This window comes from Limulus polyphemus, unplaced genomic scaffold (genome assembly GCF_000517525.1).
Source record: "Limulus polyphemus unplaced genomic scaffold, Limulus_polyphemus-2.1.2 Scaffold1168, whole genome shotgun sequence".
NCBI classification, from domain to species: Eukaryota; Metazoa; Arthropoda; class Merostomata; order Xiphosura; family Limulidae; genus Limulus; species Limulus polyphemus.
Genome location: NW_013666778.1, coordinates 61,309 through 75,548, shown reverse-complemented (window position 1 = coordinate 75,548; position 14,240 = coordinate 61,309). Strand labels below are relative to the sequence as shown.

General features: G+C 39.4%; 1 protein-coding gene across 1 annotated transcript in view; it reads left to right on the top strand.

The window, feature by feature from the left end:
* LOC106462450 (cell division cycle protein 23 homolog) overlaps positions 1–14,240 on the top strand; it is a 118,519-nt gene that overhangs the window by 72,877 nt on the left and 31,402 nt on the right. The window contains exons 10-11 of the mRNA XM_013922371.2: positions 7,693–7,857; positions 8,201–8,309. Coding sequence (XP_013777825.1) covers positions 7,693–7,857; positions 8,201–8,309 — 274 coding nt within the window. The remainder of the gene's footprint in view (positions 1–7,692; positions 7,858–8,200; positions 8,310–14,240) is intronic.

Here is a 14,240-nt window from a genome sequence, read left to right as displayed (position 1 = left end):
CCCAACTCCATAATCTTGTGTTGCATCAAATGTGCCACATGTGGACGTGCATTGTTGTGGAGAAGAAGAACAGCTTTCCAATTGACAAATGAGGGGTGTTTCTGATGAAGGGCTTGATATAAACATTCCAGTTGCTGACTATAGATCTCTGTATTGACAGTTTGCTGTGGATTGAGGAGTTTGAAATGAATTACAACTTTGATGGCCCACCAAATGCAAAGCATCACTTTCTGCAGATGAAGTCCAGGTTTTGGGATCGGAAGTGGTTTTTGTCTAGGACTGAGCCATTGTTTTTGGCATTTAATATTCGCGTAGAGAATCCATTCTTATCACCGTTGACAATTCTGTCCAAAAATGATTCATGTGCATTACACATCAGAAGAGAAGAAGCAACATTCACACATTGGAAACAATGACCATCAGAGAGTTTGTGAGGCACCCAAACTCCTTTATGGACATTTTCCATATTCCTTAGATGTTTACGTATTGCTTCATGCAATTTCAGGGCCATTTCATGAGTGTGTTGCCTTGGGTTAGACTCAACAAGTGTCTTCAGAGCATCAATATCAATTCCAACATGTCGGCCCCTGCCATCACAGTTTTTAAGGCTAAAGTCACCTGAACGAAATTTGCTGAACCATCGTTGACACTTACAAATGTTCAAAACATTTCCATAAACTTCTTTGATATCCTTTGTGGCTACAGAGATGTTGTTTCCCTTGTATTCAAACAGCATTACATACCGAATGTGTGTCTCATCGTGTGACATCACTATAAGGGATTAGAGTATACTAAACTTTACACATTATATAGGCTACACTAATGTGATATTTACCTGGTGCATTTAACTATTATACGTGATGTACATTTTTTAGAAGGGGTAATGAAAATGTTCCAAAACGCAACATTAATTTCTTGACGAACTAATATACTGGTATGATGAGTTGTTTTTTGAATGGCAGCTTAGTTTCATGTACAACCCATTGTCTCTGCTCATTTTTCGATTTGTAAATGAAGATGGCTTCCATATACTCTCTCTCTTTCTAAAATATTTGTTTGTTTTTTTGTAACACAGAAACTTTTAAATGGGTTTTGATTTTCTGTGTTTGGGGTTCCATGTTTGTATACAAAGTGTTCTGCTGGAGCAATTTTGTTTTGGTCTGACATATATAATGCATTGATGTGTTCTGAGATGTGTGTGTGTGCAAAAGGTCTTCCAGTTTCTCCTATATATGTGTCTCCACATATTACAAATGATTTGATAGACTATGTTTCTGATGTCCTGCTCCATTTTCTCTGCTGTAGCATCATTTTTTGACACATTTTGTTTGTGTGTATAAAGAGTAAACTCAATTCTTTCAGTGTTTCATCTGTTTTTTGCATTATGTTGATTGTCAGTTGGGATTGTTTAGTATCTTTATGAATCTTGGTTTGTAATTGTGTTGTTTATTAAAGGAATGTTCAATATGTTGTAATGTTTTTTTTTTCTGTTATTTGAAAATATTGTTTGTGTAATGTTTGGGGTATCCATTTTATAATAGTAGTGTTTTAAAGTCTTTTTATGCTGTTTGAATGACATTTGGCATGAATCAGTTTTGATTTATTCTCTTTAGTTCTTTTATTGTTCCCCTTTTGTCTTGTTTTGGGTGGTTTGATTTATAATGGAGCAATATCTGCTTCTTACATTCTTTGTTATGCATGGAGCTCCATATTTGTCTGTCTTGGATTTTTAGGGTTACGACTGAGAACATTAAGTATCCTTCTGTGTTGGGTAGTTTTAGTGTGAACTTGACTGATGGGTGGAAGTTGTTTAGGAATCAGTAAAACTTCTGTAATGTATTTTTTTCCATGATTCCATATACCAAATATGTCTCTGTATCTGTACCAAACTTCTGGTATTAAATCTGTTTTTTTCTACATGGGTCAAGGGCTTTGGTTTCTAGTGTATGCATGAATATTATTGCAAATGTGACTGCTGCTCTGTTACCCATTGCTACTCCTTTCTTTTGTTTCTACAAAGTGTCACCGAATTTAAAATAACTGTTGTATAGGACAGAATTGAGCATTGTAGAGATGGTTTCTAATGTGATGCTTGCTGGAAAAAATGTGTTGATCACGTGAAGATGTGAAGTTAATGATACTATCTATGTCTTTTTCTGTGGATAGGAATGGGTACAAGGTGATTACATCTAAGGAAAATAAAATGGAATTAGCACATACTGTTTGTGTAGAAAAGTGCATTTTTTCTAAGAGGTCTGTAGTATTGGTTAAGTGTGATGGAACATACTTTAAACATGGTTTAACCAGTTGATCTAATAACCAGGAAATGGTTTCTGTTGCAGAGTCATATGCTGAAACTATGGGTCTTAATTGAAAGTTTTGGTTACGACATTTCCTCATCTTGGCTTTGGTAATGCTTCATTCATTTGCATTGCTTAGTAGCAAAACTGTGACTTGATATTATTGCTTTAAGTATGTATATAATACTTTGTATGTTCATGAGGGCTGGCTTGAATACAACTTCTTTTTGCACATATTTTTAGATTATCCATGTAATTGGCTTGATGTGGACACTTTGAAGTTCTTGTCGAGTTCCAAAACAGTACAACCTCCTCTCACCCAAAGCTATCTCAATCCTGGTCTGCTCTCTAAGCATTGCTAAAAAACATTTTGCTACCGTGCACCGGTCTTTATATCCCATCAGTTTTGCACCATTTCAGAACATGCTGATCATGTGACTATTTTCCACCAATCATATTACACCATCTATACTGATGCAGCCAATTCGCTCTACTATTCGGGACTCTGGATGATCAAATCATCATGATGGATGCCTGTCTTTATATTCCAACTGCTCCAGTGTCATGTTGTTTTCTTTGGTTCATCCACAGGGGTCATTGTCTTCCAGTTCTGGCCACTGCCATTCAATCCTTCTTTGGATCCATATGTTTTGTTGAATGGTATGCTCTTTTGCTCATCATTTTCATTCATGGGGTCTTTGACTCTCCTTTTCATAAATGATTGGCTTCTGCTCATCTCTTCCTGTGCCCAGTTGGTCAGTCACGCCTGCTTACTTCTTCAGGAAGCTAATCAGGTGGGGTTTTCTGATCCAGCTGGAGAAGTCCATTTTTAACCACTCTTCATATTTTATTCTTTTGGGGTTTTTTCTTCAATTCCCATCTTTGTCAAGCCCAGCCTTCTCCACTTTGGCTCAGGAATAAGAAGCAGGCAGTCTCAATGGCCCTGCCTTCTCCTTTATTCACTGCACAAGGAGATCTCTCTCTTTTGGAGATGTTGGCTTCCTTGAAAGCTCTCAGTTCCCTGGGTTGAACTCACATGCATTTCCTTCAGTGGATGCTTCTCAACTAAGGGAACTTCTTCCACGATCCCTTGGACCACCCCATTACCCTTCCCTGTGGGATCAGGGTTGACCTTGCTTGGTGGCTCAACAAGGAACTAGTCATTGTGGGAGTTCCCATTCCCCACTTTGTCCGGAGTCTCATCTGTTTACTGATGCTTCCTTGGTGGGTTTGGAACTTTTCTCGATTCTGGTCAATTGTCTGTCGAGGAGGCTATTCTTCATTTCCACCATCCTGGATCTTTTGGAAGTTAATTTCTTCCTGCTCCCAAAGGAGTAGGTAGATATGGTTCATTCTGATTATTCCACTATCATTGACTATATCACCAAACAAGGGGGAACCAAATCCGGATCTCTGTGTTTTTAGACTCTGGATCCTCTATACTGGGCCTACAATCACTACATGGCAATCTTACATGTTACGTTCCCTGTGTTATGAATCTGGTGTCTGATCACTTATCTTGACCCAACCAGGTTCTCCCCATGAAGTGGACCCTTCTTCCACAGGTATTTTGGTGGCTGTTTTCTCAACTGGGAACACCACATATAGATGAGTTTGCCACTCTGGTTCCACACCCTTTAGCTTTGGGAGTAGATGCATTCAGTCAAGACTGGAGGGGTCTTCACTTATATGCCAACCCTCTGGTCAGACTCCTCTCCAGTCTTTTCCCTTCTCCAGACCACTCTTTGTTGGGTCCTGCATGTTGCCCCATATTGACTTTCTCAGACATGGTTCCCTTTGCTCTGGACCTTACTGGAGTGACACCCCTTGCCCTAACCTCTGTTCCAGTCTTTCCTTTGACAACCACCATTGGTCATAGTTTATTCTGACATCACCAAACTCCATCTTCACGCATGGCTTTTGTCCAATCCTTTGACTCACCCCTCATGTAGTGTCTTTCCCATTCCATTCAACCTTCCTCCTTGTGTGTGTACCAGAGGTGGTGGTCGACCTCCAGACTTTGGTCCTTTCACCATATCTTCTGTCCCTCCTGTCCTTCGGTACCTCTTCTTTCCCTGGTTGTTTTCCTCCTTTTCTGTTCCTTTTGTCTTGTCCATCCTCCACGTCCCTTCGTTTTGGCATATTGGACCCCAATTTTGTCCTTCATGCCTGGTCTTATTCTCCATTTGAATCCATTGCTATGTGTTCTTTGTACCATCCTTCCCTTAAGACCTCTTTCTCCTCCTCCTTGCTTGTAGTCATCGTCATTTCAATATTTATGCCATTGATGTTCCCCAATTCCTCTAATGTTATCTTCTATCCTGATTGGTCCTTCCTTGCCTAGGCATCTGCTGCCTGGGCAGGTGGTTTGGCCTTCTCTCATATTTCCTTACCTTCCATTTCCAACCTGTACTCCCATTCGATTCTAGATAGATTTCTTTGTCCAGTTTGTTCCCTGAGACATTATGCGGCTCATACTCCTCCTTTCATGTTATTGTTCCCATCTGTTTGTTCCGAGGATTTCTTTTATGTCCTGTGATCTGTCCCCTATTGCACTCACTGGTTGGGTTTGTCAACTCATATGACTGGCATATTCTGACTTGTCCATGGAAGGTCACCATCTGCACAGTGTTTCTTCTCACCCAATTCGTCATCTAACTATGTCTTTAACTGCTCACCTTTGTAGAAGATTGTGGACAACTCCTAAAACAATGTTTGCACATTCTCTGCTGTGTCTTCCTTGGGTAGGTATCATCTTCCTCTTGTGGCAATTCTACACATGTCTGTTTGCCTTTGACTGGGGTAAGTGGCATATCACTTTTCCTATATGATTTTCGTTTAATACATATCGTATTTCAGGATCCCACCTGGTGGTGGGTGTTGCCTGGTCAGGTATGCTTCATACTTTATTTGCATTAGATATGATTAATTCTATAATGCTCACTGTTGAGATGGAGTATTTCTGTAAGACCACCAGCAGCTTGTCCGGTGGTATGTGTATCTATACTTTTTTAAACTAAAAGCTACTAGTTTCATTTATAAAAGACCATCACTAATGGATCTCATGACTAATGCAGAGGAAGATTTCTGCCCATCCCTACTGACCCGTGATTCCTACATGTTGATCTCAAATTCTTATGCAAGGCACTTCCAATGGGGGTTTTTGCCAGAATGGGCTGCACTTGGCATAATCCAACGTATCCCAAGGCACTTCCCATGGATGTTCTTTTTTGCTTGGGCAGGCCACATTTGCCTATTCAAATACATTTCACGGTCCTTAAGCTCTAGCCATATGTTGTTATTTAGTTTTTCTGTTAAGCTCATTTACTGGCTCCATACTATGTCTCATTATCACTATGTTCGGTACTACCTCTTGTTTCTTACAATGGCTCATTATCACATGGATGTGGACAGAGAGCTAGTTATGATGACCCTCATGATTGCACTCATAACAATATTTTATATATTTCATAGTCCTACATATCCAAGGCACTTCCCCTGGATATTTTTGCCTGGGCAGACTGCACTTGTTTGTTGCTATATCTTATACAAAATGTTTCCACTGGATGTTTGACCCAGTTGGACCAAACTTGGTGTAATCCAATGTAACCCAAGGCACTTCCTTCAGCACATGCGTATAAGGGAAAGTGGTTGCATACACATGAGTCTTTCCATGTTTGGCACTTCCATACTGTTTCAGTACTGTACATCTCTTTATTGACTTCAATTGTGCCTGTAACTTGTGTTCCACCCCAATTGTGTTACTGTATTGATTGCTGGGAAAAGAGCATGCCTGTTCCTGAAGTATTGCTGCACCTCATTGGTGTGCTTTCTTTTTGTATTCTAGCACACCTGTTCTTTCAGTGCAGTTGCTTTCTGCTTGATTTGAGATTGATGCACCTTCACTTGCCCCTCCACCTTTCCAATGTGGGATTCTAGCTTTGAGTGAGAAGAGGTAATACCGTTTTGGAAGTTAACATTTTCTTACTCTGAAAATGTATTTCTGATAACAACTTACCTCCTCTTCCTCCCATAGTGCCTGCCAATTCTCAAAAGTGAGGATTGTTCTAGAATAGTAGAGGGAGCTAGCTGCACTGGTATAGATGGCACCAATCCTGTAAGATTGAGGTTAGTGACTATAATTCACATTTTTATTAGGTTTTCGTGAGTTTTTGTTTTTGGATAAAACATTTTTCTTTCTTTCTCCCAAATGCCATTAGTCTTAACTATTGGTTTGAGGTACTTCATCTTCTTTTGGCATTTTAACCATAATTTTTAGGTTATATGACGTAATTAGAAAAATATGTTCTGGTACGTGTGAAAATATCGATGGATTTGTGAAATCTTCCACTTATTACAGAGCCACTTGAGTAAGACAACTTCATGAAGTAGATAAATTGAGTGTATTTCAACAACTTCTGCTCAGATGTTATGAGCCAAAGTCTGGGTGATAAGAATGTTATTGCAGCCTTGGACTTTTACTGCCTAGAATTGTTTATTACTACCCAAAATAACTTTGACTACATGCATTGCTTTGAGATGAAGATGTAATGTTAAAATATCATAAATTTTGATAAATCTAATATGTGTAAAAGCCAGTAGTCATTTTATGTGTGTGTAATGCTCATATTATGAGTTATTGTTAATTTCAGTTGCTCCATTCTTATTGATTTTTGAGAGTGTACGGGAAAACTTTTATTTTCTTAATGCGTGTTTGTTTTTCTTTTATGATGAAGGGACAAGTTTGGTGAATAAAACTTGCTGAAAGAAGGGTGGGGACTCCTGGGGACTTTTACAAAAATCCAAACTATTATTTTTTGATGGATTGGGTAAAAATAGTTACAGTATAATCTCTAAATACCAAAAAATTGAAAGAAATTTAAATTTTGTCTGAAATTGGAATCATAAAAGTTCCTCGTATTGGATATTATTTTCTAAAATATAATGAAACAGTACACTTAGCGAACACTGGATAATTGTTAGTTTGTGTGTATTATTTTGTATCCTTTTATAAAATTTTGAGGGCCTATTGTTTAGCATTCCACACTGCATATCAGAATGTTCCCAGGTTTGAGCTATGATGTTCTGGCAGACACATTCCACACTTAAAGCTGTGGTGAATTATAACTGTGACAGTCAATAATGTTAATTAATTAACAGTCATATAATAGGCAGTAAAAGCTGCTGATTCATTGCCCTCCAGTTGATTAGCAATTCTAAATTAGGAATGGCAATGCCTTACCTTTGCAGTTTTTGCTCTAGCTATTTAACCCATGTGTCACATAAGGTACTATCAATGTGGAAAATCTAGTACTTTATAAAATCAAATAACAATCTATTTAATTAATTAAAAGGGTTGTTTTAGTATGTACAAATGTTTTCCATATTACAGGAAACTTTTATAGTTTACGATCTCAACATGAAAAGGCTGTTCTCTATTTTCAACGAGCTTTGAGACTTAACCCAAATTATCTGTCTGCTTGGACTCTCATGGGACATGAGTATATGGAAATGAAGAACACCCAGGCAGCAATCCAGTCATACAGACAAGCTATAGGTATGACTAGTGATTATTCATACATATGAAAAATTATTTTTGTATCAGTGTCAAAAATCTTTCAATTAACTACCAAAGAAGTTGATAAAATTTGGTTTATAGAATATGAAAATTAATATTCAAAGTCTCTCTGAAACTTACCACCCTATTATATGTCATTTATCAATTAATTTTGTGTAAAATCAAATTATATTTAAAATAAAGGAATTGTTAAATGAATAAAATATAAAGTATTCTTTTTCAAATTGAAAATAATCACAAGTAATTAAAACAAAAATTAAAATCTTTTTCTTTTCTATATTATATACTTATTAAATGGATATATATTTTTTTTCTATTTCAGAAGTGAACAGGAGGGATTACAGAGCTTGGTATGGGCTAGGACAGACCTACGAGATGTTAAAAATGCCATTTTACTGTCTTTATTATTATCGACTTGCTCAACAACTTAGGTATATTATGTCTATATCCAAAATAAGTAATAAAATACTTTTATTAAAAATGTTTTATCATTTAATGAATTACTTATACTCACTTAAAAAGACACTTGTTGAATTTAAGTTGAATTGGATTATGATTGGATTTATCATACCTCTTCTCACACAATAGCTTTTCTCGATCTTCCACTGCACTCTAACACATTGAAAAGAAAGTTACTTCACTTGAAGCACTAGTCTTTATACCCCACTCATTTAGCGTGTATAGAGCATGAGACAACCCTCCCCTACACCAACGGGATCACAACACTCTCTTAGAGCAGCTGGCTCCCTCTGTACTACTTTACGTGAACCTCACTATCTCGATTGGCATAATATGAGTCAGACATGTTTCTCGCTTGCCTGGAGTTTTAATTATTATTTTTTGGACTTTGTTTTTTATCAGTTAGCTTTGCAATTTCTTACATTTTGGTGTGTTACTGTCTTTAATTATTAGTTTTACACAATTTATTGGGAATTATAAAATTGCAATTTACCATGATTACCCTCACACTTCCTGAAGTTACTGGTGACACAGAAACTCCTCTAATCCAGACCTCGAGATTGACGTTTTCTGCCAAGGAGGTGCAAGCCATGGTTCATTGGGAATTAGCTTCTTACATGGGGCCTGAGCCTTATTCTCCAGAATGACCAGTGCCTCTGCAGGCTGATGAGATTGTTCGGGGTGAATATGATTTAGACAGCCATTTTCCTGTTCCTTCCTTTGACATGCAACCACGTCATGCACATTCGCTTTCTACTCCTTTCTGCCAATTAATTACACAGGTTTTTCACATCTTCATTGTTTTTTCTGATGCCTCTCCTTCTCTTTTGTGTGAGATCCCTAACTCGTATTATTTGGTGTTTCCCCATTCGCCTGACATTGAAGTTCACGCTCAATGGTTTTTATCACAGTTAAGTTTGGGGGTTAGTATGCCTTGACTCCCTCGAGTTTCTGACAAACATGCTTTGGCATTTCATTGCTCTTCCAATTCTTATTTGGATTCCAAACTATTAGATCTGCTTTTACCCCTCTGGGGGGTTCTAATCCAGAGGCTTCTGTTACGTTTTCACAGGCACAGTTTTCAAGGATTTGTCTTACACTTACTAACATTTTACATTACCTTTTCTCAATGCATATTTTGTCCAAGGCCTTTCATTGCTCTCCTGACAAATTTTGGAGGACCTCAGAACCCTTCTGTGGTCAACTTTTTTGAGGCTCTCTTCATCAGCTCTTTCCCTACTTGGCTGCTTTGTTGTTGGGATTTGTTAAGGAGAGATGCACTGCTTGTGGGGATTTGTCTTCCCCCATTTCATCCCTCAGGGATTTAATGATAGCTCCATTTTTGTATGACACCAGTTTTTGGGGCCGTCACGATTCTTTGGAGTCCCACGTTAACATGGCCTGGTTATATACATCTCTAGCTTCCCTTGCTTATCATTTATCACAACCTTCCTCTTCCACAGCTCCTGATCCTATCATCCTGCTTCCATGCCTCGTCCTTTACCCGCATCTCGATGTTCTCGTCCTTATTGTCGTTTTTACCGTGCCTATCAAGAACATCCCCAGCAGTATGGGTACTACACAGTGACATCTGGTCCTGTAGGAGCCAGGCTCCACCGTTTTGTCGACATTTTGGAGACATTCACTACCGATCTGTGGGTTTGTTAGAAGCTCTCTCTCTTCACTTCCAGTTGCCACCTCCTCTTTCCTTGGCTCCAGTTTCTTTCCCCCCCTCCAAAGGATCCTTTCTCAAGTGGTCATCTGTCTAAAGTAATAAGAAACCTTCTTTTCAAGGAAGCTATTGAGCCAGTGTTTCCTGTTCATACGGGTTTTTACTCTTGGCTTTTCATTGACCCCAAGAAAATCATGAATTGGAGACCCACCATCAACCTCTCCCATCTAAATAAGTTTCTGGATCCTCCTCATTTCACCATGGAGTCATTTCTGTCTCTTTGTTGGTTTTCACTCCAGGTCTTTGGATGACCAAGTTCAACATAGCATACCTTCATGTTCCCATCTCTCCATCATTATGTCATTTTCTTTTGTTCCTCCACAAGGGGTGTTTTCCAGTTCTGGGTTCTTCCATTTGAGTTTGCCTCAGCTCCTTACTTGTTTTGTTACAAACTCAAGACTTTTCCTCAACGTCTCCATTCATTTGGGGTTTTGGTCTCATTATTATATGGATAACTGACTCCTTCCTGTCCAGCATCTTCTGACCACACCCATTTGCTCCTAGGGGAGGCAGATCGTGTGGGATGGTTAATCAAAGTGGGAGTCTTCTTCAATTCCCATCTCAATTGGGCCCAGCTTTCACCACAACATCTTTGGGGTCTGGAGCAGTTTGGCCAGCAAGGCTTTATCTTCTCATTGTCTTCCAACCCAAGAGGTTCTATCTCTTTTGAGGATGTGGGCTTTCTTGCAAGCTCTCATACACCTCAGTCATGCTCACATGCATTCTCTTCAGTGGGAATTACCTGATCAGTGGAACTTCAACTTGGATTCCTTGGATCAACCAGTTGTCCTTCCTTCTTCCCTTTGACTGACTTTGTTTGTTGATTGGACAGAGTCAATGGTTATGGTACCTTTTGACAACTCCAAAGTGGTCTCATACATCATCAAGCAAGGGGGGTACTAAATCCTAGTCCCTTTGGTTTTGTACTTTGGAGCTCCTATTCTGGGCCTATGAACACCAGATTCAGCTCTTAGCTTGCCATATTCCTGGTGCTTTGAACCTTGTTGTGGATCAGTTTTTGCATCCACACAAAGTCATTCCCATGGAGTGGTCTCTGGATCCTCAAGTTTTCCAGTGGTTATGCTCTCATCTGGAAACCCAACACATAAATGCATTTGCCACCCATCTGAACAACAAACTGCCATCTTTCGGGTCTCCAGTTCCTCAGACTTTAGGAATAGATGCCTTCAGTAAGGAATGGAGGAGCTTTCACATTTATGCCTTCTCACCTATACGTCTCCTCCCCAGATTACTCTCCCTCCTCAACTCCACTACATGTTGAGTTGTCTTGGTGGCTTTGTTTTGGCAGGCTTAGACTTGGTTCCCTCTTCTGAAGCCTCTACATTTGTCATTATCTCTGCCCCTCCCTCTGTCTTCTTCACTCCTTTATCAACCTCATCTGGACGTCTTCCATTCCTACCCTCCAGCTTCATGGATGGATTTTGTAAGGTCATTTGCTATACCACAGGGTCTGACACCCTGTGTTGCTTCTGTACATTCCTTCTAAGTCCAACCTTCCACATTGTTGGTTTATCAAAGATGTTGAACTATTTTTCATCCTTGATCTCCCCAACATGGTTTCTGCACCTTCCATTTTTACCCTTTCGTGGTTCTTCTGGCTGTTCAATCAGGATATTTCTGTTTCTACAGTTTCTGGATATAGAGCAGTCTTGTTGAACACCTTTCGTTTTAACAGGTTCTGCCATGTCTTTTCCTGTGCCTGGTTGGGATGTCAATGTTGCCCTTTTTGCCCTTTCCCAACTTCTTTTTGAACCTTTGGCTTCATGTTCCCTGTATAAAGACCTATTTCCTTCTTTTTCTGTCTTATGGTAGTTGTCGGTCTGACCTTTATTGTGACTGACGTTTCCTGCATCCTTTATCATAGTTCATATATTGTGCTATACCTGGACCATTCCTTCTTTCCCAAAACTTCAGCTGACCATGAAAGCAATTCTGCCTTTGTACCTGCCTCCATCCCATATTTAATCCAGGTCAGATCCGAATTGCAGTCTGTGTCCTGTGCAAACCATATGGTGTTATGTGGCTCATAGGGCTTCCTTTCATAGTTCCAGTTTGTTTATTCAATGAAATCCTTTTCATTCACATGACCTCTCCCACATCAGCCTTATGGATTGGGTTCATCAGCTTATTAAGTTGGCTTACTTTTCACTCTCTTGAAAGGTTGTCTTCTTTATCATGTCTCATCTCATCAGATTCAACACATCAAAATGTCTCTAGCAACTCGTTTTGTCATCCACTGGAGGAGATTACCAAGCTGGTATGTGGACTACTCCCCATACGTTTGTCACCCATTACCTACACCATCTGCTGTGTCTTTCTCTGATGGATATTGTCTACCTCCTGTGGTGATTCTACAAGGACTGGTTCGACTTTAACTTGGTTAAGTGTCTCTTTTGATGTTTTGTTTCTTTCAGTGGTCTCATTTTGCTTCAATATACATCTGGATCATGCTGAGAGGTGAGTGCTGCCTGGTCAAGTATGCTTTCCTATAAACCCGCACCTTTACAGAGCCCTTTACATTTACAATGCACACTGTTGAGATGGGTTGTTCTGCAAGATCATTAGCAGCTTATCTAGTGGTATATCTAAATATATATATATATTTTCTCAATACATAGAATTCTGTTAAGTATTTAGTAGACTGTCACTCATGGACTATCATGAGTAAAGCAGAAGGGGATTGCTGCCTGTCCCTGCTGTTCCTTTGATTGAAGACATCAGGAGTAGTCTCCTTTTCAAAATAAGGTTTTGCTGTCATCCATTGCACTTTCTCAGGTGTGATGTTCCTCTAGACTCCCCAATGCCTTTTATCCTTCCTTTCCTTGAATGGAGTTTTGGAGCCCTTGCCATTTACCAGTTCCTAGCTGCTTGAGTGGTGGACCATTGAGGCTTCCTCATGAGTGTAGAACACACATCATAAAGTTCATATCTCTCTACTCATTTGAAAAGAGGGTACAGCAAGAAACCCTCCTTCCTTCTACCTCCTGGTAGTTTAATCCTAGGTGCTGATGTTTATGGGAGCTGGACCAGCCAATGCTAGATCCTCTTCATAATGCTGGATTCAGATAGATAGCACCCTGTTTCTATGGCAGAGATTGGTAGATGCCCCTTTCTTGGTAATTCTGATTGTAGGATGTGTCATTTCCCTGCCCCTACGGTTGTGCTCAGGGGACTTCATCCACCTTGTAACATCAGTTGCGAGATGTACAAATGTCTTGTTCCTATGGTTGGGCAGGTGTTCCACATCCTGCTCATAATACCAGGTACAGGATGATTGCCCGTTCTTACGTTTGAGATGAGGTTTACATACAGCCTCACAAGTCCAGATTTCGGAATGTTATACTTCCTGACTTGTGTGATTGATTTGAAAATTTGTCTGGTGGATTCCATTTGATTACTTCATCATTGTCATTCCAGTTGCTTGCAATACAGCACTGTGTTTACTTATATGTGGGGTTGGTGAATATTTTACTCATGGTCTGCTTGCCTTGGCCACTGTACACTGTATATCCTGATTTTATTCTTCTGTGAGGTTCTGCACCTTGTAATTCCCGAGAATGAGACGTGTAACCTCGTCTGTACAGTTGGAGTTGAGTAGATACTTAGCAATGTCTAAATGACTGCTTCCATCTTCATAATTCCAAGAACTGGCTGTTGGCTTTCTGTTTTTCCATGTAGGTTTGGAATTACCCCTCACCCTCCTTTTTTTATTTTCTTTATACTCTTGTGATTCTTATCCTACTGAATTCGGTATGTTTCTGGCCATGTTTGTATAGTTGAGTATGGAGTGAGACTCACATTGATTATTTACACATGATACATTGTTTTTTGAGGGCATAGAGCATACCTGTTCCACAAGTGGTGTGGTCCCCCATGTGTGCTTCCATTCCATTACAGAGCACACCTGATTGATTCTCTACAGATGCTTTTTGCAGGGGGTCTCTTGTTTTATCCTACACCAGTCTCTCCACCTACTCAATGTGGAATTCTATCTATTGTGTGAGAGGAGGTATGTATCATATCAAAAGTTATCATTTTCTTACACTGAAAATAGATTTCTGATAGATACTTACTTGTGTTCACACACTTTCCACTCTTCCTTCCCTTTTTGGTTGTTTTTTTTTGTGGACCTAATTACAGAAGTGAGGTT